Raw genomic sequence first — 27,149 nt, forward strand, 5'->3', positions numbered from 1 at the left:
TAAAAAATAAAGAAAAACAATATAATACTTAACGCTTTGCACGTACCTCTACGCTCTTTATAATTTAAGCCATTCACAAGATGCCACATCACCTTTAGTGCGTGCACTTTGCATGCACAACACGGGAGGTGAGCTTACCTCCCGGAGAGAGACTGGCCTGCATTTTGCAATCAATTCCCTCGTTAAATACGCATATGCAAAAGGTCTCCGCCCAAAAGTATTTACGTATATATCCTATTCACTCTCTCTCTCCTCCTTCTCATAAAAACCATTAAAAATTGCTGCTTTATTACAATAAAACCCTGTAACTATTTAAATAATATATTTACGCTTGCACGCACGACCGAGAGCTGTTTTTAAGGGCATAATTGCAACACCAATTTAAGAAAACTCCGCCTAAATTTGAAATTTACTTTAACACTCATTTTTCCCGTACAAATATATCCTTTTCCTCATTAAAAATTCATTTCTTCATCAAATAAATCTCAGAAAAATCCAATAAAATCCTAGAAAATTCCAGAAAATTCTAGAAAATTCAGAAATTCATCCCCACACTAATTATCCTCGAAATTAAACATTAAACCTGGCATTTTCATTTAAAATTAATTATTTCAAGCTCAAATAAAGCCCTAAAAATTCATAAAATTAACAAAAAAATAGGGAAAAATCAGAAATCACTTGAAAACATTAATTTCATGTAAATATATCATCAGAATCCTTAGAAAATATTTCTAACCCTCATTTCTAACCGTAATTCAATTGTGAAATAACAATGTTGAGTGACATATATCTGATTTGGTTCATAGTGAAATATTAACTTATTATATTGGATTTTTTGATATTTTCAAATTCATTTTTTGTAGAAAATTATTATTATTATTTATATCCATACATATAAATTTATAATATTGACTTCAGGTTCCAATGGGAGGGAGCCTATATCATGAAGATCAGTGTCAATGCATCCTTGTAATCCTTCTTATTAAGGCCAATATCATATTATTTTTAATAAATATTTTATAATATAAACATGGAATATAAACCTAATTAAAGTAGTAATGTAACTGGGAGCATTTCCTCAAGTTTTAAATTAACATATCAGATCAAATATCACATAGATCTATTAATCATCTCCTCTTATAATTCACATTTTTTATAATTAATCTATTATATATCAGCTTCCATGGAAGTTCAAGATGAATATCCTCAAATTTACTCGTTGAGGTAAATCCAATAACAAAATATTACATTTATTGCCTCACATCCCAACACCTCACATAAAATTTGTCAACTCTATCATATGTTTCATATTTCTTACGACAAAGGAAAATTATAAGGGGGGAAGGGTGATAGTGAAAACCTTAGTTTTTATGTATATCATGTTTAAATTATAATTAAAGAATGAGATAAAACAGAAGGATCTTGAAAAGCCATAATACATATTATAAAGGTTCAAGGTATTATCTACTCTTCTCTAGGTTTAATCTCTTTTTCCTATAGCTTCACTGTCACTATGCAACTGTACAATATTTTTGGTCACTAAAGTCATAGGCATGTGAATAAGGGGAAAATAAAATTCACCAAAAACGTATTTGATTTTGGCTTTTAAATATGAAAATGGATCAATTAAGCTTCCTGTTGGGTTTTTAGCCCTAGATTAAATATTGGAAAACCCTTTTACATGTATTAGAAGATGAAATGAATTCAAAATTAACCTCCAAACATAAGAGACTTAAATTATGTTGCAGGAAACTTGTTTGACACTTGAATGGCTCCCTAGGAGAGTGCTTTCAAGCCATTCACATGCCAAACTACAAGATGTAACCCCATGATAAAGGTACTGTTGGATCTCCTCTTGTTGTTATCTAACTCATCTTGAACATATTCTTTATCTACTCACCATCAAGAGCTAGTGGAACAAGTGGATATTAAACAGAGAATAAAGGGGGGTGCCAAGGTCTGGCTGGCATTGGGACCTAAAGTGGGTGTCCCTCTTATTTATACTTCTTTTATCACTTTTCTGAAAAGCCCTTATGAAGTAACTATATCTACAATGCCCTTGAATCCTTTATCTAAAACTGTGCATCAATCTAGTTAATATCTTTTATACCCCAATAACATTTATTGACCAACCTTATTTATTAACTCAATCGATACGTCATGTTTACAGCCCATGGGGTGCCAAGATGCAACTCGTGCTCTTGAAGAAAGTACAAGTATTTGACTCTCTCAAGAAACCTCCACCATCATCAGGTATTCTATATGTATAATCCTTTGTTATCACGAGGCTCCCAAATGACTTAAGGTATGGTTAGTTGCCAAACCTTAATCTGTCATTCAGTAAGTACTTGTGTAAGGGGGATCACTAGAGAAAGCCATCTCCAATATCCCTACTACCATAGATATGGATTTGATGCATCTTCTTCCTCTAGTCAATCTCCTCTTATATTGAGGGTAACCAATCCTATCTCGACCATTCAACCACCTTTGCGTATTTCTTGATATGTCTGAGGTCAGACACGGTTGAACTATATTGTTAGAGACTCGTACATCTTAGTCAGAATATGTTCATCCATACACATTATACCCTTGGTGCCTCAAGCCCACGGGAGCACTTATACAAACATGATATGATTCAACCTTATTGGTGTTTAGATATAATACTATGATGGGATTCATGTGGGTGTCTTTAGTGATCTCTTTCTCTAAAAAGCACCCACCGCCTGCCTTATTGTCTCCAAATTAATAGACACATGATCAACCACCCTATTCTATCTGTATAATTTGATGTATGTATCATCCAACTAAGATGATGTTTAGAATAGACGCTTGAATACTAGAGATCACTATATTAGGATATCACCATAATTCATGTGGCTATTAATACTAGTCCCAATCTTGATGTCTAGATCTTTTTGGATAATTTCATTACATCAACATGAATAAAGTGGTTCCTTTTCGTGTGGTTGGCAGCAAATCGAGTGCTCCCTGGAAAAAAATTCACAAGGCATTATATTTAATCTTTAATTATAAATCCGCTGAATGTAAAATTATTAATAAGTATGTCAAATCAATGCTACCTCTCTTACTCTACATTATCTCTAAAATTCAAATTCACTAGAAGATCAATTTTAATGAATGGAATCCAAGCACCAGTATGTCTTATTATCCCATTTTGAAGTCAATAAGCAATGTATTTTACCAATTTCTATCATTTTATCTCGTCTACTCGGACTTCCAGAGTAGTTCTTTTAAAACTCTGCATATAATCCTTCAAAATCCAAAATTAATGCTATATTATATTTTTTATAAAACAAAATTAAAATTTTACCTCACCTTATTCATTTATTTCATATTTTCTCTTACTCTTTTTCCTTTTTTTTCAGAACTGTTCAGAACCATATCATAATCATTGCCTTAATGATGATTATTAATGAAATGATAAAATCATTTGATTATCAAGTTTGTACTTATAACATGCTCTGTATTTAATTTTTTATTATTAATTTTTGAATTCTAATAAGTTACGAATTAATCTGACATGTATGTTGTCAAATTCAATAATAAGGAAAAAAAATGATTCTATTAAATCCAATTAAGAAAAATTCTACAACATTAGTATTAATAAGATCATTCTATAGATTTTAACCCTGAAACCATTTCATCAAATTCTGATCAGTGTTTCTGTATTTTGATATATATCATCAATATTGTTAAAAAATAAAATAAAACTGCATGCTATATTATTGAATATTTTTGGAGTTTCATCAATCAGTTAGTATTAATTCAAGAGATAGAATACATATCTAGATAGAGATTTATCAGTAATCATTTATTTTTTTAGCCAAAATGACCAAATGTCAATGTGCTTTGGTCATTCAATTGGGAATAAATCTGATTCCCAGTAGTTTTATTGGGACTCTTCCACACATAATTTGATTTAAAATGAAAATTAAATATTTATATTTAATATAAAAACTAAATATCCTTTTTGAGATAGTAATTTGTACTTTTTAAATTATGTTTAAAGATATGGCATTATCATACCCATTAAATTTATTTTTTAAAATATACCATCAAACAATATAAAATTTTAGGTGAATAAAAATGGTTTCATTGATAGGTATTGAAAAAAAAACTGATCATTCTAAAAACTAGATTACAATATAATTTTTAACAAATAATCTTTAAATTCATGAGATGATCTTTACCTTTTCAACATTTAACTAATATAATATGCTTGATCATCATTTCCCGGGGATAAAATCCTTATTAATCGCTGACTATTTTAATAAAGGTTTTACAAATATTAATTATTTAACTCAAATACCAACGCCATAATTAAAACCTTAATTCTGAGTTTATCATACAGTATTATCAAAATAACCTTCAATGTTCCAGCAAATTCATAAAAGTTTAAAGAAGTTAAATATGATATAAAAATTATTTATTTGATGAGACAAATGAAATTAGAAAAGTTTTTTTAATATTATAAATAAAATTTAAAATTTTCAGTTTAAATAAAATTTATCTCATTTCTCGGGTTGTTATAATAATTATCTAAAATAATGATTTAAATACATGGTTACAAGAAAATATTTAACGTTTATTTTGCATTTTATGAGTGAATTATCCATCTATCATCAAATCTTAACCATATAATTACATTTCTTGGTTGGCTCAATAGTGCACCGGTAATAAAAAGTAATCAACGACCATTGATGCAACCTTAGTTTAGCCATTCTTAAAAAAAGAAATACATTCCCTTTCTCTCTCTTTGAATGAACGTATGATTGTGAATACATGTTAAATGAATAATGTGTTATTTTTCAGTGGCCATTGAAGAATCAAACAATTTGTGTGGCTCTCTTGAAGAATCAAATAAAATATTTGTAATCAATCTGGGTTGCATGCCCTTCCATTCATGGGACTTTTTGATCGATTGCATGTCTTTTTAGTCTCAATTCTTTGTTCCTCTGAAATCATATTGGTCGTTCCTATTTTACATTCCAGCGTCCAATAAATTTTTAGATTTGATTTTTATTCTTGATTATTGACTTTTGGACTCGTTCTTGATTAATTTTTTTTATCATATATCCTTTAGCTTCTATAAAGATTTTTTTTTTATTACCGTTCATTCATATTTCAAAAGAGTTTTTGGAATCAATCATGTGCTATTTTTTATCGAAAAAAAGTAAAATTTCTTCTACAGATATCCATGTGTTAATCAGACTATTGTAACACTATTCCAAATTTTCCCTACTGAAAGTTCAGAATCACATAAAGTCGTAAATATTTCTAAGGAACATTCAAAAAGTTCTGAGTATGATATTTTTGTATGCATGGCAAAAAACATTGTTTTTTAGTAAGAATTCTACATCACTAACTGTATCAAATATATGAATATTTAAAATACTTTTCTGTAAGGATTCCTATCATTAAAAAGCTTCAAAAATGTGGATCATACAAGAGTTTTTCAAGACCTATAACTCATTTAATACTTTTGAGTAAATATTATATATTCTCATTTTGAACTTTGTATTGGCTTCCAATATGTATTTTATTATTTAGTTTTTATTTTGATGCCTTTACCAGGATTAACTACAGAATCCCATATCTGCAACATAACTAATTAGGGATTTTATGGTGCTATCAAAATTTTCTGAGAGAGTATTTAATCTTTTTAGCCCATCCTAGAATGGGTATTTCGCATATAAGTGATTTATCATCTAAATTTCACTATCGTTCATACATGAATACATTCTTGTGGCGATTGAATAAGTATCATAATGAGTAGAATCTGTTTCAGCCATCCCAAATGACCATTTAATATTTTTAATAATCGTTAATTAAAAATACACCTGACAGGGAATCCATTTTTAGAGTAGTTACTTTATTTCGTTATGAGATACGGGTCCATCAACAGATGAATCCCCCTACACCCTAAATGTTAATGACCAGCCGAGGTTAAATATTTTGAGAAAATTATTTTAATCATTAGAAAGGATTGGGAATAGGAATTACATGATACCTTGAGAGTTATAACGGATTACAAGGACCTTATAAATATCTCCCTGTGATTATTCATATCTAGGGCAAAGCAACCATCTGCCTTCCAAGATCGAGGACCAAGTTTATTGGACGATCTAAATGCACAATCTAACTTCAGGTATATTAGAAAAAGGTATACTTCAGAGCTCCAACAGTTACAAAGTGGGCCCTATGAAAGTTATGTACATACATGGCTAAACTTGAATCATAAATTCTTTATCGAAATCTGAAGGTCATCAAAATATATGTAGGCTCAAACTGGAATCTAGATATCATGGACTATTGAACCAGTTGTTCATGCGATTTTTTTTCAGAATTTCTCACTTTTTTCAAGAGATTTATCAAAAGTCTTACTTTGGTTTGATCTCTGAAACTAGCACTTCTTAAATTCTCTCAGTATTTGGACCAAGGAGAGGTGGGAGTCATCTCACAGCAGTTTCTCCAAAAGGAGCAACATTTGAAAATTCTTTCAAAAACATAAGTTAAACGCTCTGAACCCAATATTTCATAGCTTCCGAGAGTTGTGAAAACTCTTACCACGGGAGTGTAGAAGCACATCATATATCATTTTGATAGATTTCATGCTCTATACTCAGACCCACCTCTGTCTTTTCTGAAGAAATCGAATATCGTACTAGATCAATTTCCTCCAAAAACTTGGCGTCCTAAAAGGACCACTGTAGAACAATTTCCCAATTTCTGGCGCTTGAATTTAATATCCCCCACTGTTTCAACCAAAGACACTTCCAAGCAGCGAACCATTGTGCAATCAAGAAAGATGATTGAAACCACTCTCAAGCACCGTTGCCAATTTTGTCAATTCAAAGTAGGGAAAACCCATGCCAAAATTAAATTTACCCCCCATTTCAACCATTCGTAAACCAGAAAGATAATATCAAAAACAGTCTCAAATACCATAACTAATTATGCTAAATATATCTCGAAAACCAACGCTAACCCCCCATTTCAATCATTTGTAAACCAGAAAGAATATAATATGAAAACCAGTCTCAAGTACCATTGATAACTATCAAAATGTCTCTCCAAAGCCAACACTGGCCCCCATTTCAACCATTTGTAAACCATAAAGATAATATTAAAACGAGTCTGAAATACCATAACTAACTATCCACAATGTCTCTCCAAAATTAACAATACCCCACATTTCAATCATTTGTTAACCAGAAAAATAATTCTAAAATCAGCCTCAAATACCAAAACTAATTATGCAAAAAAAAATCTCTCCAAAACCAACGCTAACCCCCCACTTCAATCATTTGTAAACCAGAAAGATAATTCTAAAACCAGTCTCCAATACCACAACTAATTATCCAAAAAAAAAAACTCTCACCAAAACCAACACTACCCCCCATTGCAACCATCCGTAAACCAGAAAGAAAAATATCAAAAAACCAGCCTCAAATACAATTACTAATTACGCAATCTTGAAACCAGGGAAAGCCCACGACCTTTCCAGGAAACATCAGTTACCCAAAAACGACGGTCAGAATTCCTCTCCTCTCCTTCCCTCATGCACGACCACCCCCACAATCACATCCCACTAAATTCATCTATTTATAGGAACAACCCACCCCCTCTTTAAATCTCTCCTCTCCGGAGAGACTCTATCCAACTCCCCCTCCTTCACAAACCAAGATGAAGACACCAACCTCTCTCCTATTCTCTCTCTTCCTCTCAATTATCCTCTTAACAGCGGAGGCCCTCTGCGCGCCGCGCGCAGTAGGCAACCCCGTCTACCCTTTCCTCGGCGGGCCAGCCACAACTCCGCCGGCGGAGCCCTCGCCATCGCCGCCACCTCCGCCGGCGCCCAGCCAGCCTCCCGCGCCGCTCTCCCCCGCCTTAACCGCGATCCTTAAACAACTCTGCAACCACACCGATAATCCCGTCCTTTGCTTCTCCTCCGTCGTACCCTTCATCGTTCCTGGCCCCGACAAGGCCGTAGACGTCTCAAATCTGCTCGAAATGCAAATCAAAGCCTGCGCAGCGAAAACCCAGGAAGCGAGAGAGGCTGCCACCAAGATCGCCGCTAACCCCGCGGCGGGAAAGTTGCTTGTGGCTGTTCTTCAGACTTGCACTGATAGCTACGATGACGCTATCGATAATCTTGGGAGTGCAAGTAAGGCGTTGGCCGCGCGTGATTTGGGCACGTTGAACAGCATGCTTAGCGCGGCCATGACGGATTATTCTACTTGCGAGGATGGGTTTGCGGAGACGCCCGGGCTTATTTCGCCGATGGCGGGGTTCGATGATGTTCTCGCTAGGTTGAGCAGCAACTGTCTGGCTTTGTCTGAGCTCCTTAAGTGAGGATGGAGCTCTTTTCTGAACCTTCTCTCTCGCTCTCTCTATCTTTTTCTGTATTTTTTCTTTCCTCTCCTGTCCTTGAGAGGGTGGTTGAAGAGTTCAGTGTTAGAAATATCACGGGGTTTTTCCCTGTTCCTGAATGGGGAAGAGAGAAGGGAGAGAAGCTCCCGTTACGCGACGCTTCGCAAGAAGGATGAGAAGATTTATAGAGAGGGAGAGAGAAGTTCTTTCTTCTTCTGTCCCTCTCTCTCTCTCTCTCTCTCTATCTTTTTCTGTATTTTTTCTTTCCTCTCCTGTCCTTGAGAGGGTGGTTGAAGAATTCAGTGTTAGAAATATCACGGGGTTTTTCCCTGTTCCTGAATGAGGAAGAGAGAAGGGAGAGAAGCTCCCGTTACGCGACGCTTCGCAAGAAGGATGAGAAGATTTATAGAGAGGGAGAGAGAAGTTCTTTCTTTTTATGTTCTTGATGGAGTGGTTGAACAGTTAAGTCGTAGAAATCGTGCGGGGTTTTTCCCTCTTGCTGAGTTAGAAAGAGAGAAGGGGGAGAAGCTCCCATTACACGACGCTTCGCAAGAAGAATAAGGAGAGAGGGCCGGAGAGAGAGAGAGAAAGAGAAGCTCCTGAAGTGACAATGGAGCTCTGTTCCTGCACTCTCTCTTTCTATTTCTTTCTTGTTGTGTTCTTGAGAAAGTGGTTAAACATTTCAGCCTTAGAAATATTGAGGGGTTTTTCCTTGTTCCTGATTGAGAAAGAGATAAGTGAGAAAAGCTCCGATCACACGACTATTCGAAATAAGAAGATTTATTGAGAAAGATAGAGAGTTCGGATCACACAAAGGCTGTTCACAAGAATAATAAGTGAGAGAGAGAGAGAGAGATGAGGGAGAGAAGTTCCGATCACACAAAGATCATTCACAAGAAGAATAAGAAAGAGAGATAGAAGGGATCGGATGAAATGGTGACCACCGTCCAATTTTAAAAGATGCGAAAGTTCTTAGCGGAGAAAGTTTGGGAATTTGACATATCGGACTTCTTTCTATCTTTGAGTTCTGCACTTTCAGTTTTGATGAATTTGCATGATTTGTTAGATTGAATTCAACGGGAAAACCATTCCAGAATCTGTCGATTTTGGTTATTTTCTCTCTCCTGTCAATTGGAGGCTGGGAAAACAGTAGAACCACAGAGACATCGTGGCGGTTTCCGTCGGGCCTGTGAGAGAGAAGGGGAGATTTGGACCGTTATACTAGTAAATTAGTAATATACGACGGTGAAGAGAGATATAAAGACAGAGAAAGAGGCAGAGGGAGATAGAGAACGAGAGAGAAGGAAAGTGAAGAGACGGAAGAGGGAGAGAGAGTAGAAAGAGAGTGAGGAGGGTGCGAAATAGAAAGAGAGGGAAGTGAATATAAGAAAAGAGGGAGAGATAAGGAGAGAGAGGGAGGGAGAGAGATATAAAGAGAGGGAAGTGAAGAGAAGAAAAGACGGAGACACAAAGAGAGAGAGAGGAGGGAGAGATATAGAAACAGAAGGAAGTGAAAAGAAAAAAGATAAAAATAGAAGGGGAGAGAGAGAGATAGAAAGGGAGGGAGAAAGTGAGTGAGAAGAAGAGAGGAAGAGAGGGACAGAGGGAGTGAGGGAGAGATAAAAAGAGAGGGAGAAAGTGAGAGAGAAGAAGATAGGAAGAGAGGGGAGAGGAGTGAGGGAGAGATAAAAAGGGAGGGAGAAAGTGAGAGAGAAGAAGAGAGGAAGAGAGGAGAGAGAGGGACTGAGGGAGAGGTAGAAACTGAGAGAGAAGAAGAGAGGAAGAGAGAAGGAGAGAGCGAGAGTGAAGGAGATAGAAAGGGGGGAGAAAATGAGAGAGAAGAAGAGAGGAGAGTGAGAGAGAGGTAGAAAGGGAGGGAGAAAATGAGAGAAAAGAAGAGAGGAAGAGAGGAGAGTAAGGGATAGAAAGAGAGTGAGAGAGAGCGAGACAGAGAGGGAGAGAGATATATAGAAAGAGAGTGAGAGAGTGGAAGAGAGTGAGAGAGAGACAGAAAGAGAGAGAGAGAGTAGATAGAGAGAGAAATAGAAAGAGAGAGAGGAGTGAGAGAAAGAGTGGAAGAGAGTGAGAGAGAGACTAAAAGAGAGGGAGAGGACATATAAAGAGAAAGAAAGAGAGAGAGTGAAAGAGAAAGGGAGAGGAAGTGTGATAATCACAAATAACATGTTAATTTTCATTGTAATGCAACGTATTTTATGAATTCATTATCATTGGAATTATCACAAATCCATATAAATTAGATTTAATATGATTTATTACATTTTTAGAATGAAGCTCAATTTTTTAATCTATTTATGATAGTTTAACATAATTGTCTAATATGTATTTCATAAAACCTTTATTTGTAGAAATAAAATATAATTTTAGATTTAATTAATTTTTTATAAGGGCTTATATACTTTTAATTTTTTTTTATATTTTTTTCCACTTCTATAATTATGTGCCACTATGGGAATTCGCCACATATCTCGGAGGAGAGAAAATTGGATGGCTTAGATTGCTCCAAATTTAAATGATGATATCTGATGATCCAAAAGGCGTTGCAGATCATACTTTGGGGGTAGTTCCGTATTTATCTCATGTATCTACCAACCATCTTGCATCTAAAAATAAGGTACCCTTGGATTTTGTTCCTAATTATGATTAGCAGAGTGATTTGCTCATTCAATATCTCCTTTGGGTCCGTTCTTGCACATCAAGAGTGAGGGATTAAAGAAATGATGTTCAGATCAAGACACTTGAAGAAAAAGCACCACTTGGCCAATTGAACACGTGACAATGAGGTTAGTGTGATCTTCGTCTTTTTTTTACTTACATATTTGTTCCTTCTTTGAGGTTATCGTCTCCAATCACCTTGCCTTTTGCTTTTTTACCATCATGCACGCCACCTCCAACTTTTCCACCTCCATCTATATCTTACCAGCGAAGATAAGAATTTTATTACTCTCTGCCGCTTGTCGGTGCTTATCCACCATTATCTGTGTTGAAACAAGCGTTAATATATCTTTCATTTGTTCCACTTCACTCAGATCCATCACTGTCCTTTGACACTCCAGAAGCGCTAGATCAGAAATTAATCTATCAATATTTTTAATTTCTATAAAGTTTGAATAAGTTAAATAGGTTAAATAGGATTAACAATTTATGACCTTTCTATACTTATTTTGAATTACTTTTCCTTGGTTTTATTTTCATTAAATTTTATTTAATTCCTAAAATAAATATAAAATCCAAAATATAGAAATTAAGTATAATGTTCACTTATTCAATACTTACTCCCTGTGGATTAGACCCTTGTTGCCTTGTTCTCATACGAAGAACAATATAAATATTGTTGCATAAAATAGAGTCATTAACCAACATTGCTAACCCTAATTTCTGCTTCTTCAAAAGGTGAGAGAGATAGAAAGAGAGAAAGAGAGAGAGCGAGAGAGGGAGGACGGAGAGAGATAGAAAGAGAGAAAGAGAGAGAGGGAGAGAGGGAGGAAGGAGAGAGTAAGGATCGCCATTTTTTACCTAAATTCGGTAAAACCGGACCGAACCGATACCGTCAGTTCGTTTTTCATGGTTTTACGGAAATTTCGGTAAAGGTTTCGGTTCAGACCGCAAACCGGACCGAAAACCGAACCGAAAATGAATATAAAAAATATTACAATTTATTTGTGGGAACCAGGATTTGAACCCTGGCCTCCCTTTCCTCATCGCCCACTTGTTACCATCTCTGCTATAATGCTGTTGTGAAGATAGAAAATAAATAAATAATATATTCATATAAAAATAAATTTATTTAAATTACAGATCCGAGAGGAAACAGTTTCCCACCGTTCTGGCTTCTAAGGGAGGATCTTGCACAAGTCATTGCTCGTGATCGCCGCCTACATTTTCTGTTGCCACCACCAGTTTTTTTCGCTCTCAATAGTGTCGCCATCAACATTGTCATCGTTTGATCTCTTGTCCCGGCTTCTTGTTGTCCATTCTTCAAAGTATCACCAACTTTGTCCATGGATTTGAGAGGAGACCAAGTATATCCCATATTTTTATATATTTAATTTTATTGATATTGAGTGTTGGATGTATTTTTCATTACATAGTTTCCATCAAATCATGCCCAAATCGAAACTAATTTGCTAATGACTGAAGATGAGAATTCCCACCGCAAGAGAGTTTCACCTGTCTTGAAATACTACATAAAAAAGAGTAATGGAGATTATCGATGCAAGCTTTGTAAGGAGAAGGAGTTGATTGTGAAAAAAGACAAGACAGGCAGCACAATGAGGTTATGGACACACTTGAAAAAGTTTCATGCTGTTGTTCATAGGCAACTTGAGCCCTCATCTAGTCAGAAACCTGTATCAGATTATTTTCACTCTGCAACAGAATTTACAGGTAGAACACCGGAGCAAACAAAAGCAGAGCTATTAGATCTCATCATTAGTACTGATATGCCATTATCGATTATTGAACATCCAAAGTTCAAAAAAATGTGTGAGTACTTTGCACAATGTACTTTGAAGCTACCAAGTGCCAAGACAATTTGGCGTGCAGCGAATGAAAGATTTGAAGAAGAGAAATCACAATTTAAAGATGAGCTTAGCCGGGTTGATAAAGTCTCACTTACACTGGACACTTGGACTACCGCCAATCGTGTGGCTATCTTTGGGATGACAATTCATTGGATCGATGCCGAATGGAAGCTCCGTGGATGAGTTCTCAGTGTAAAGCAATTAATTAGATCACATGAGGGCTCATACTTAGCAGAGATATTACACTTAGTTTTGAAAGATTACAATTTGACTAACAAGGTATTTGATATTTTCTTAGATTTTTTCCTCTTAATCACTAAATAATTAACACTAATTTTCTCCTTTTATAGGTGTTTGCCATCACAACAGATAATGCTACAATGGTTGCAACCTTAGAAAGGCTATTAAAGGATACTGACTCCAAGTTCAACAAGCAACACCATGCACCATGTATGGCACATGTTTTAAACTTATCTGTGCAGCGAGGCTTGAAGGAACTAGGTATTTAATAATGGTAAACTTTTATTTCATTAATTTTTTAAAGTTATTCTATGAAAATGTATAAAAGTGTTTTTTTATTTCTATGTATGTGCCAAAAATATAATTGAACAGGGTATTGAGCAACATGAAAGTACAATTGAAGAAAACATTCCAAGGTCATTCATAGATATTCTCTATAGACTTCGAAAACTAGTCATTGCTGTTGGAGCTTCACCGCAACGTCTTCACCTCTACCAAAATATATGTGATAAATTGGGCATGGAAAACTGCAATCTACTCATTGAAGATGTCCCTACAAGATGGAACTCAACATATGATATGATTGAAGCAGCTTGGGAAAAAAGAAGAGTATTAGAGAAGATGGCGAGTGACTATCTCAACACCAACAAATTGAACTTTTTCATCACAGATGAAGAGTGGGATCTACTAAAGCTTTTTTCAGGTGTACTTCAAGCTTTTCATGACATAACTGAGGTAATTTCAAAGTCCAAGTCTGTTACATCATCAACAGTTTTAAGAGCTTATGAATTTCTATCGAGAAAATTGCAAGCATCAATTGAAGGTCTAGACAACCCTCTTCAAACTGAAGTAAGGGTACCCCTAAGCTTTGAACAATCAAGGTCTCTTAAAAGTGCATATGTTGCCATGAAGGATAAATTACAAGAGTATGAGGTTCTCTCAAAGACTAAGCCTCTGTTGTATATTGCTACAATGGTCGACCCAAAAATGAAGTTTGCATTCATTCCAATAAGTGAGCAGAATTCTATCATTCAGTATGTACACAGGTTTCTTGAAACTACTTTGTTGACTTCAAATCCACTTTCAGTTGTTGAAGATAGACCTGTTCCAAGTGCCAAACGATCAAAGGTAATTATTGCGTTGATGGAGCCAGAGCAAACAAACACAACAATGGTACCAATATCTACTAGAGAAGAAGTGGAAGGTTATCTAAGTGAACCTCGCATTGGTGCTGAGGATGATTCACTTGAATGGTGGCATCATATTGGATCAAAAAAATACCCACGTCTTGCTATCCTTGCAAAACAGTTCTTATCAATTTGTGCATCAAGTGCTCCATCGGAGCGTCTTTTTTCTGCAGGGCGAGGAATTGTGACATTTAAAAGAGGAAGGTTATCTGCAGAAACAATATCAATTCTTATGACTATGAAATGTTGGGCTCGTGATGACCATGTGGATGATGAGCTAATAGAATCTGAAGCAGACGATGATGCAGAAGAACTCAAATGAGTCATATTTTATATTTTTAAGGTGGCATTCTTATCTTTTTGAATTTTTTTTTTGGTTTGTGTCATCTTACTCATATATTATGATGCTTTTGTATGAATTTTACAGGTTAAGAACATAGATCATGATGCATGGCTCGAAGCGATGTAGTGTCACATTGGAGTCAAAGCAAGAAAAGTTAGGAGCAAGCAAATATAAGGAGCCACGTGTTGTGGGATCTCTTAGAACAAAAACTTAGCATATTTAACAACTCAATAACTTATCTATATTTAGTAATTTTTTCCTCGTGAAAATTTCAAATAAATAACTCTTAAAAATTTTATATGAATCTTCTTTGATTTGTGATGAATCAATAGCGAAGATGATTTGATTACATTCTAAAATTGATTGACTCAGTTTTTAATTAAGCATTTTACCTATATTTTGATTTTAATTTTTTAACTTTGATCTTGATTTTGGGTTGGTATTCATATACCGAACTATAGGTTTTACCGAACCGAACCGATCTTGGACCAAACCGAGACCGTGCTGAAGTTTAGGTATAGGTTTAGGTTTTTTGAAAAAACCGGTACCGAGACCGACACCGTCGTTCCCTAGGAGAGAGATAGAAAGAGAGAGAGAGAGAGAGCAATAGAGAGGGAGAGATAGAGAGAGAGGAAGAGAAGATATATATATAGAGAGATAGACGTTAGGAGGGAAGAGAGAGAGATAGATAGATAGAAAGGGGAAAGAGATATAGAAGAGAGGAAGGGAGAGGGATAGGAGAGTATGGGAGAGAGAGAGAGAGAGGAAGAGAAGATATATATATATATAGATAGACGTTAGGAGGGAAGAGAGAGAGAGATAGATAGATAGAAAGGGGAGAGAGATATAGAAGAGAGGAAGGGAGAGGGATAGGAGAGTATGGGAGAGAGAGAGAGAGAGAGGGAGAGAAAGAAAGAGAGGGAGAGATAGAGAGAGAGGGAGAGGAAGAAAGAGAGTGGGAGAGATAGAGAGAGAGAAAGGGAAGAGGTATAGTGTTGTTAAGAAACAAAACAGTGCAAGGATAAAGGCAGGAAATGATACCAGAACATAGACGAAGGGAAGAAGAAGTAACTCAAAGAAGGCAATAATATTCAAAGAAAAGGGATACAAGGATTGTCACATGCAACACAATTTATAGTGTTATCCGTTTGATGTTTATCCCTTTGATGAAAAAGCTTCCATGTTTATCCCTTTGATGGTGCTCCTTGCTTCAATCTTATCAGGTCGATAGCGCTCCCCATAAAATCAGAATTAACATATCACCCCATTCACCGAAAATAGTGGAACTCCTACAGATTAATAGTGGTAAAGCCCAATAAGCTGCTGAGAAAGGTCAAATTTGTTCTCAGTTAATGGCTTGGACATCATATTAGATGGGTTCTTGATAAATGGATTTTTAGTAGGGTAATAATGCAGAGTTTAGAGTTATCATATGCATGATATTACTAATTTTGTCTTTATTTTAATATAATTTTTCCCTCTATGCATTAATTCTTGAAAATCTTCAAGATGACCATTTATCTTCATTAAAATTTGATCTAATGTTTGAAGGCCATTTTTTTATTCCATGAAAATATTTTAAAATTGTAATGGCTTTAAAGTTTCAGTGGTCAAATTGAAGTGGCCAATTGCCCGCCAGCGAGAGCACAACCCTTAAGCTGGCTAGCAGCTAGGAAGCACGTCCAACACTATGAGCTCAACTGCTGGCTCACAATCTCATAGGAGGCACCCACACGCAGGCCACATAGAGGCCCAACAACAGGCCCTTAGAGGCCCCAAAGAGTTCAGTTAGCACATAGGGAAGTAATTTATTTTCGATCTATGCTACTATGTGAAATTTTTTAATTGAGTAATACTTCCTAAAATTAAATTTTTTTGATATGGGACTGTATCCCATTATTTCTCTCAGCTCCGTGCCGAACCGGGCCGATGAGAAACAAAATAATTGCAGTCCAACCGGCTGCCTTATGAAACTTTAAAAGAAATACTAAATGGGCTTTGAGTTAACCCGGCCCAAAGCTCGAGTCGTAACGAGCCTTTTAAAATTGTTGACCCATTTAATAGACTCAAATATGAAATATTTTCTAGACTTTTGATTGTTTGCAGGAAGTAGACATAGACAAGGGGCCACATGAATGGACCAATCACACGGGAGATTGGTGACTGGGCATACTTACAATGCATGCTGACAAGGCGTGAGGGGTACACCAATTAAAATGGTTCCATGTCTGCGATTTAATCACACCTATTGACCCATTTTAAAGGGAAATCGAAAGGCTGGGGGGCAATATGGTCTTTCTTTGCGATAGGTTGACCCATCCACCATCCTCATTGGTCGACTAACGGAGGCTGGTGACGAGGGGACCACGGGCTGATCCAATGATAGGTTGAGTTATATCATGTGGGGTGCCAAGCTACACCTTGTGCTCTAGAAGTTTCAAAGGAGCGTATTTCTTCACACATGAAACCTTTCTGTCATTGGTTACCATGTATGTATATACCTCGGCCACTTGATGCTCCTACAATGACTTAGGGTATGGTCAAATATTTAACCCTTATTAGTTTTCCAAGATAGCATGTATGTGTTAGAACATCATTAGAGAACTCTTCACCAATTTTCCACTACCTTGGCCAAGGACTTCATCGCATCATCTTCCTTGAGTTGCCTCCTTTTATATCGAGGGAAGAAAATCACTCTTAATCACTCAATAGTCTTCATGAGCCACTTGTTTAACCTGAAATAAGATTATTTATGATTCTTTGATAAGGAAATTGTAGGCCGTAATGAAAGTACAACCGTCCATCTACAAGATGTCTTTGGTGTCGCAAGTCTAAAGACCACTTACACATGCATTACATGAATCAACATGATTTACATTTTCGTACAGTACCATTGAAATTTTTTTATGCAACAATCTTATGAACTATTTTTGCAAAAGACCACCCACTATATTTCCCTAGTTTATCAACACTAATAGCTACGTCACAGGCCATACTCATGGTACGAGTAAGACTAGATAGTGTTAGTCTACCTCGACACATCAATGTCCTTCTAAAGTATCCTTCAAATAGGAATTTTAATAACAAGGTAACAGCACATCTAGGCCGTAACGGCTTAGGCGCGACATGATAAATGATGAGTGGTGAAGGACGAGAGCATCACGTAGAGTTCATCATGTCTCTCATCTCGTCACACGTCCTAGTAGTTTAGAAATTTATGTCATGTTATTGTTACCATCACTTGAGTTTTCATTTTGTCCTCGTCCCCTGAGAGGGGAAGAAATGACATATGGACAATTGAATATTTTAAGTGTTTAAGTTTCCAACATTTTAAGTTCTCTCTCTATTTGTCTTCCTCTCTCACTCTCAAACTCTCTCTCTTTTTGTCTCCCTCTCTCACTCTCAAACTCTCTCTCTCTCTGTTCGTCTCCCTCTCTCGCTCTCAAAATCTATCTCTCTCTCTGTTCATCTCCCTCTCTCACTCTCAAACTCTCTCTCTCTCTCTCTCTCACTCTCTTTGTTTCTCTCCCTTTCTCACTCTCAGACTCTCTCTCTCTCTCTCGTAATCCCTCTCCATCTCCCTCGCTCGTAATCCCTCTCTCTTTCTCTTGAACCTCCTCTCTCTTTGTATCCCTCTCTCTCTTTCGATCTCTCTCTCTCTATCTCTTTTGATCTCTACTGCCCCCTCTCTTGATGGAATTATATGTGGCCGGCAAGCCATCACACATTCCATATCTCGTTCCATATTCAGCAATATAACATATTCATTATAATGCGCATGTGATGCTTATAATGAAGTCCATGAATACATGATTGGACTTAGTGAATTATGATGATATCATAATACGAAGATCACTAGTCTTTAATCATGTGTTCTAAATATTCCTATTCGAAGGATACTCGAGAAGGGCATTGAAGTACCCGGATAGAAGAATACTATCTAGCTTCTCTCATATGATGATTATGGTCGTTCCCATATCCATTAGTGTGGAGACACTAAAGATAGTGATGTAACATGACACGCCAGGATCAAACGGCTTGTGTTACACCATAAGGAGAGGAGGGTTGATCAGCGGAGTGGCAGAACAGGGCGGCCGCATCGGTAATGGTGACTGGGTGAGCCTCGGCTACGGCTCGCTATAGGCAACAGAGACAGGCATCGACGGCGTAGAGTGGCGGCTGTTCTACCTTCTGTGGCATGTACTTCGCGGCGGTGAACTAGTGGTGGCATGTCTTCTAGCAGATGTCTCCCTTAGCCGCCGGGCACACTTCCCGAGGTGGCCACGTCAGCCCAGCCCCTATGGGCTTTCTTTATCGGGCCGCCTCTGGCCCATCACCGCGGCCCAGACCGCGGCCTAGACCGCAACCCAAACCGCGGTCCCGCCAGTGGCCCGGACCTCAGCCCAAGCCACGGCCAGCCGCGGCCCACCCCGGCCGCCGTCGCCGACACCGACCGCTGCCACCTCAGGCCGCCGCTGCCACCTCTGGCCGTCGGCGCCACCATCGGCCGCCGCTGCCGTCACCGGCCGCCGCCGCCGCTGCCGCCGCTGACGCCGTCGCCGCTGCCGCTTCGACGCCGCGATCGCTGCTGACGTCACCGCCACCGCCGCCGCCTCGCCCGTCGCCGCCGCCCGCCGCTGCCGTCGCGCTGCCGCTGGCCAGCTGCGCCGGCGCGCCGCCGCCGCTTCATCGCCGCTGCGCCGCCGCCGCCGCTGCTGCCGCCGCCGCTGCCGTCGCCGCTGCCGACGCCGCTGACACCGCCACTGCCGTTCGCCGACGCCGCACGCCGATGCCGCTCGCCAACGCCGCCACCGCTGCTCGACGCCGCTGCCACTTGACGCTGCCGCTGCATTGTTCGCCGCCGTATTTGTCATCCGGCCGGCTCAACCTACCCGCCCACCGATAATTGGGCCCACCAGCGCCTCGATGACTATCCGTGGAGCATCGACCACATGAAGATAGAGACACCCTTCGGCCCCAACGAATTGAGGACCCTGCGCAGGACCTTTCCGGGGCACCCCCACATAGAGCGGCTGTGCCATCCAAGATCACCGTCCTCAGAGAAAGACGAACGGACCACGTTCCCACCGCATCACTTCAGCGACGACAATGTCTGGTGACGCTACGATGACGATGAGGACTGAAAGCTAACTACTGGCAGATGGAGGTAGACATTGGCGGCGACAGTAATGGTGGTTCATCTTGCGGCAGCATGTACTTCGCGGCGGTGAAGTGGCAGCGGTGGGTCATCCGGAGATTGCTCTCCTTGAAACTACTCTAGAGAACACTAGGCACACGTATGGCGCATGTAGACACGGTAGCGGCCTCAGAGGCGAGTGCAGTGGCGAGGACGGCGGTGGTGAGGACAGTAATGGCGCAGCTAGGCGTGGTGACGGGCTCAGAGGTGAGCGTGACAGCGAGGACGATGGCGCATCAAGGCGCGGTGACGGGCTCAAAGGCGAGCGCAGCGACGAGGATGGCCAAGGCACAGTTAGGCGCAGTGACGGGCTTGAAGGCGAGCATGGTGACAAGGGCGGCGGTGCAGCTACGCACGGTGACGGGCTCGGAGGCAAGCGCAAGGATGAGGATGGCCGCGGCGGAGGTAGGCGCGACAATGGCACGGGGACACGACATGGTGGTAGATGCAGCCCAGGCATCCAACTGTGGCTGCGGCTGCTACATGGCTGCGCGACTGTGTGGCTGCGGCTTGGCTACGTGGTTGCGTGGTTGCTTGGCTGCACAACTGCGCCTGCGCGGTTGCTTGGCTGCGCCTGTGGCTGCGTGGCTACGCCTGTGGCTGTGCGGTTACGTAGTTACGCGGCTGCGTGGTTGCGCGGTTACGTGGCTGCACAGTTACGCGGTTGCGCGGCTGCGTGGTTGTGGGGTTGCACCACTACGACGGTGCACTATGGCTGTGGCTATGGCTGCGTGGCTGCGGCTGCAATTGCGTGGTTGCAGCGGCGCGGCTGCATGGTTGCACAGCTGCACGTCTGCCCGGCTATATGGCTGCATGGCCCTCTACGACGGCTGCCGCTGCTACGGGCGGCTGCATCCACTCCGGCAGTTGAGGCCGCTGCGGCGGTTGCGGTTGCTGTGGAAGGCTGCGGCCTGCTCCGGCGGCTGCGACCGCTACGGCGGTTGTTGCGGCTCTGGCGGCTGCGGTTGTTGTGGCCGCTGCGGGCGGCTACAGTTGCTCTAATGGCTGAGTCCACTATGGCGGCTACGGCCTGCTCTGGCGACTACGGCCTGCTCCGGCAGCTGCAACCGACTGTTGTCGCTCTAGCGGCTTAGGCCGTTGTGGCGGCTGTGGCCTGCTCTGGCGGCTATTGGCGCTGCGGGTGGCTGTGGCTGCTCTAGCAGTTGCGGCCGCTGCGGATGGCTACGACTGCTCCAGCAGCAGAGGCCGCTACGGCAGTTATGGCTTGCTCTGGCGGCTGTGGGCGCTCCGGCGACTACGGCCCTACGGGCAGCTGTTGCTGCTACAGCGTTTGTGGCCGCTGTGGGCCACTGCGGGCGGCTATGGCCGCTGCTCGCGGCGGCGGCCGCAGCTCACAGCGGCGGCTGCAACTCGCGGCTATGACCGCGGAGCGCGGCAGCGGTTGTAGCCTGGTTCGATCGCGACGGTTGCTTGCGTGGCTAGTTGATCGGGCACATCTAACGGTGGTGTGGAAATTCTGCGGTGGCACCGTCGATGTCGGCGGCGGTGCTCTGGCGAGGGCTGCGATGAAGCCCTAACCCCTCTCTCTATCTCGGAGGGGTATTTTGGTAATCTCTAAACTCAAAAAAAACTAAATTAAAAAAAACATAAAATAACCCCAAAATCACTAATTGACTACATTTTTTCTTTCTTTTTTTCACTTGGCTTCCTCTTCTTATGATGGGCACCACCCACCCCTCTTATCGGGGAAATATGGCCTTCCCCTTTAGAAAAAAGGGAGGGCCCAAAATAGGGAAAAAATACAGATACACGACGGGCGTGCGAAAAAACATAGAAGATATGTCCTTAAGGCTGGATGGTCCCCTATCAGATAGGTAGTGGGTGCTCTTTAGTGGAAAGAGTTCATTGAATTGATCCATACGAATCCCTGCATGGTAATATACCAAATTGTCAATCATCTTGATTCACGTCACGATTGTGTAAGTAATCCTTAGACCTGAGACACCAAGGAAGTATTGTGGATGGACAGTTGTACTTTGAGTATGACCTATGTGTCCCTAATTATGGGATTCTAAATAGTCTTGGTTCGTGTGCATCTAGAAGTTCACAAAGACGATTGAGTGGTCAACATGGAATCGACCACCCTCAATATCAGAGGTTACAGCTCAAGGAAGACAACGCGATGAAGTCCTTGGCCAAAGGGAGTGAAATATCACATAAGAGTTCTACGATGATTTCCGAATGCATTAGTACTAACTCGGATGACCGATTGGGGTTGGAAAATTGACCATACCCTATGTCGTCCTAGGAGTGTCAAGAGAATGAGGGACTCGTACACGGTAACCAATGATGAACATGTTCCATGAGTGAGTTGATACACACTCCTTTGTATCTTCTAGGACGCGAGGTGTAGCTTTGCACCCCACGTGTTGGGGACTCGACCTATTGATTGAGTTAAATAGATCTGACATTAATTAATCTACATGTTGATATAGTTAATTAATTTGGAAGCCAATAAAGGTTATTGGGCCATTAGAGTCGTTAGTTAGACTGATACATGGGCCTAGAGGGTCACACGCAAATGGTTTTTATACGTTAGAAGATATACTTAAGTTTTGGGATTTTTATGAAAATACCCATTTAGTATAAATGGGGGAAGGCCCTGAACGAAATTCACCCAAGCTAGAATAATTATGGGGCATTCCCCGTCTTCTCCCTTCTCCCCATTACTCTTCTCCATGCTGATGCGATTGAGATGGCATAACCATGACAATGAAGGTTGGATGGAGTTCGTCAATGAGAAGGAGGAGATCTGACATGTCGAGGACTGCATGTATACATCTAGAGGCTGCACACATAAGCAGCTCAACTCATCTCACTCCCAGATCAAAGCAATCATGGATGCAATATGTGCAAAGGTGATTCGTTTCAACGTTTTACCGATGCCGTTACGATTTCACTAAAATCTTCCACTACGGATTGTTTTGTTTTGTTCATCCAGATCAAAGCCTCAAGAACCCAACATCTCTCACTTGGATTTGCCCTCTTTTTTGGTCTCCCTCCCTCTCCCTCCCTCTTCCGTTCAGTGTCCCCCTCTCTCACTCGGACTCACTCTCCTGCTTTCAGTCTCCATCTTTCTCCCTCTCCCTCTCCCTCTCCCTCTCTATTTCTCTCTCTCTCACACCTGCTCTCCCTCTTTTAGTCTCCCTCTCTCCCTCTCCAACTCTTTCATTTGAACTCACTCTCCCTCTTTCAGTCTCCTTTTCTCTCTCTTTCTGTCTCTCCCCCCTCTCTCTCTCTCGGACTTGCTCTCCCAGTCTCGCTCTCCCTCTCCCTCTCCCTCTCCCAATCTCTCACGCTCATGGTCAATATCTCTCTCTCTCGATCAATATCTCTCCCTAGACTCTCTATCTCTCACTCTCCCTCTCCCTCTCCTCCCAATCTCTCACGCTCATGGTCAATATCTCTCTCTCTCGATCAATATCTCTCTCTAGAATCTCTATCTCTTGCTCTCCCTAACCCTCTCCCAATCTCTCTCTCTCAATCAATATCTCTCTCTCTAGACTCTCTATCTATCTCTCGCTCTCCCTCACCCTCCCCCTCTCTCTCTCTTGGTCAATCTCTCTTGCACTCTTTCCCTCTCCCTCTCTCTCTCTCTCTCGGTCAATCGCACTCTTCCTCTCTCTTTCTCTTTCACCCTTTAGATCTCTCTCTCACACTCTCTCTCTCTTCGGCTCTCTCTTCCCTCCTCTCTCTTTCACCCTTTAGATCTCCCTCTTACTCTCTCTATCTCTTGATCAATATCTCTTTCGCCCCCTCTCCCTTTCTCTGTGATCAATCTCTCTCCCTCTTTCGATCTCTATTTCTCACTCTCCCTCTCCCTCTCTCTCCTAGTTAATATCTGGCTATCTCTCTCTCTCACTCTCCCTCTCCCTCTCTCTCCTAGATAAAATCTGGCTATCTCTCTCTCTCTCATGGTATCTCTCTTTTTATTATAATTATAGCACCATTTTATTATCCCTTTTTTTCTCTCCCCCCTTTTCTTTTTTTTCCCTTTTCCACCTTTTTTCATCATTTAAAATTCTGTCAACATCGTCATCCGTGACAACCGTCCCATCATGTCAAACATCTAAGACCCTACGTCACGTCACATAACCTGTCACAGCTATTTCATCACATCATCCGTCACATCACCATCACGGGGCTAAAAATTGCCAGCTACCATTGTCATCATCACCTCATCCATCATGAGTGTGTCACCGTGATGAATGACGTGATGGATGATGTTTGTCATTACCTATTTAGAACACATGATTAAAGACTAGTGATCTCTATAGTATGATATCATCATAGATCACTAATTCAAATCATGTATTGATGTAATTCATTGTAAGCATCACATGTGTGCTATAATGAATACATTATATTAATGAGCAATGAATGAGATCTAGAATGTGAATTGTTTCGCTACAACATATATTTCCATCATGGACGACTTTCTAATGATCTTTTCCCAGATTTTCCATGTAGCTAATTGAATTATAGCATGTGAAATATCAAGTCAGCTGTAGATCATTGCATACATCAAGCCAAAAACAAATATGTAATCTTATACATAAATTTGATTTCTTTTTTTTCTTCTAGTGAGTAATTCTGAAATCTAGAAGTGCCTGAAAAGGGAGTTCTTTCCTGTTTTTCTTTCTCCATGTCAAAATGATTGTGGACTTTCTTGATGTACCCTTTCTGATGTAAGGATATAGTTTTTGCACCTTGATCCCTCTTCTATTTCCATTTCTGCTTTATACATGGGTTCATCAAAAGAAGAAGTCAGGTCTAAATTATCAATTTCTTCAGCGATAACCAAGGCATATGCTACACAATCTTCATGTGCATATCTCAATGGAGGTTGTATCTCCCTTTGAGGTCGGTCCCTGGCAATAGAATAACTATGCTTACATGTTTCACCTTGAGCAAGAGAAGTAGATAAGACCTCTTGAGATATATGTGAGGAGCAAATTTTAAACCTCTTGAGATATATGTGAGGATGGATTTGGATTTTGTGAATGAACTGTTTGACCCACTATAGACAATCTTGGTCAACCATTTTCTTGATTCAGTGTGGATGATTCCATAATCACAGCTTTACCAAAGAAAACATCTTTGTTGTATATATTTTTTTATCCCTAGGATGATATAACTTATACCCTTTGACCCCTATTTTAAATCCAAGAAAAATGCAATTGATGGAATGGGGGGAAGATTCTAAGGGAAGAGTAATCACAAGAGAACTGGACCATAATTCTTGTGCTTTTTTTTTTTTCCAACGGCTAGAGGGGCAATTTTCTGATGACATAGGCTGTCATATTTGGTGCTTAAGCCCAAAACTGAATTGGTAGAGAAGCATTTGATAGCAGACAAAGTACTTTCTCAAGGATCATACGATTCATCTGCTCTGTTACACTATTACATTAAAATGTGTGTGAGACTGTAAGGTTTCTTAAGATGCCTTTAGATTTGCAGAAATCCTGAAATTGATTTGATCAGTATTCCATCCCGCTGTTAGTTTGAAGATTTTTGTCAGCTTGACTAGTTTGCTTCTCTACCACAATTTCCCATTCTTTAAAATGCTGGAGTCTAAGGCACTTCAGCATTTTCTGTCTGAGTGGGATACGAGACGGCCCCCAAATCTGAGGCACTTCAGCATTTTATGTCTGAATGGGATACTAGACGGGCCCCAAGTCCTGAAACCCATATATTTATTGAATAGTCATCAGTGAAAGTGAACATATTGAGGCTTCTCCATGCAATGGGATACTGGGCAGCCGCTAAATGTTCAAATGGACAGTCAAGAATTCAAGTAGATTTGTGATGACCTACTCGGAAACTGAAACAAACAGGTTTTCCGTACAAGCAATGTTCAGAGAATTCCCGTCAAGTAATCAACATTTACATAATTCAGCCATTCCTAGCTTGTCCATGTGTCCTAACTGCGTATGCCATAATTTAGTAATATCTTGTGCAGATTGTGATAAGCCAACCCCCGCCGCATCACCCATAACAGTATTTCCTTCTCATATAAGTTTGGCATCTTTCAATGGCCTCTAAGATTACAGACTTTAAGAATACCTCGTTTTACGATGGACTTGTAGCCCTAAAAGTAAAATATATTGAGAGCTATAAGATTACTCAAGAGACATACTTCACTGTCAAACATCTTGATGGAAACATTTCAGATGCCTTGAACTTTACAAGATGAATTATTTCCCATCAAAATGACATTGGCAGTAGATGAAGTAAGCGAGATTAATGCCTCTCGGGAAGGTACATGCAGGGTCCAGAACCAATTATCCTGATGAACGGGCCTCACATGCTGCTACAACATGTATTTCACCACAATTCTGAAGCTGGGTTATATTTCCTGCCGGTTGGTCAAACGAGGATGGCCGATTTGAAATGACGGCTTCCCACTTCATTGTGTTTTGGAGCTCATAACATTCTGACTTAATACGATCCTTCTATACACATCAATTTCAGGTTTTATCAGGACGGCAAGACTTGGATCGACGTCTTAAACTATGTTTCTTCCTTTTGGTGTCACATCCTTTGACGACAACGCCTTTGGCTTGAGATGCTGTAGACAACTCCGAAAACAACCTGAACGTTGGATAACCACTCCTGCTCATAAACTCGCTTTGCTCCCTTATGCTCCCGCTCCTGAACTCGCGCCTTCGTTCTTTCTAATACTGAGAAAAGGTTACGCTTGTAAATTCGCATGAATTTCTTGCTCCTAAGCGCCTTAACTCTTTTGCTCCCGTTCCTCGCGCCTTGCTTTTCATAAAGCGGAGCGGGGCCAATTTTTCGTACTTGCTCTGCTCCCGTTTTCTCGCCTTTTGAGGGTCTTTTGCTTTTGCCGGATCTATAGAGATACTACGAGTCTTCCATCCCAGATTCCCTCACCGTGGCCATCTGGTTCATCGGTACTACCAAATCATGTTTATGTTACTGCTCATGCTCACAAATAATCTCAAGGCATGTCATGTTGGCTGAAGTATGTCTTTGGGGGGGGGGTATTCTGGGCATTTTTCCTGTTGTTCACAGGGAATGGCAGCCGTCATCAGTCACGTCACACGTCACGGTAACGACAACGTGACGGATGGCGTGATGGTGATGGATGACGAACTGGGCGTGATGGTGACGCGACGGTGACGGGGGGCCTCAAATGAGTGACGTGACGGGACAGCCGTCACAGATGAAGGCCATGACGGATTTTTAAAAATGAACAAAAA

General features: G+C 40.4%; 1 protein-coding gene across 1 annotated transcript; it reads left to right on the forward strand.

Annotated features, from left to right (window-relative positions):
• The first annotated feature begins 7,675 nt into the window (after positions 1-7,675).
• Positions 7,676-8,699, forward strand: LOC144715688 (pectinesterase inhibitor-like). The gene has a single exon (XM_078590653.1). The coding sequence runs from the start codon at positions 7,708-7,710 to the stop codon at positions 8,374-8,376; it is 669 nt and encodes a 222-aa protein (XP_078446779.1). The 5' UTR covers positions 7,676-7,707; the 3' UTR covers positions 8,377-8,699.
• The last annotated feature ends 18,450 nt before the right edge of the window (positions 8,700-27,149 follow it).

Source organism: Wolffia australiana, chromosome 19, assembly GCF_029677425.1.
Source record: "Wolffia australiana isolate 7733 chromosome 19, ASM2967742v1".
NCBI lineage: Eukaryota > Viridiplantae > Streptophyta > Magnoliopsida > Alismatales > Araceae > Wolffia > Wolffia australiana.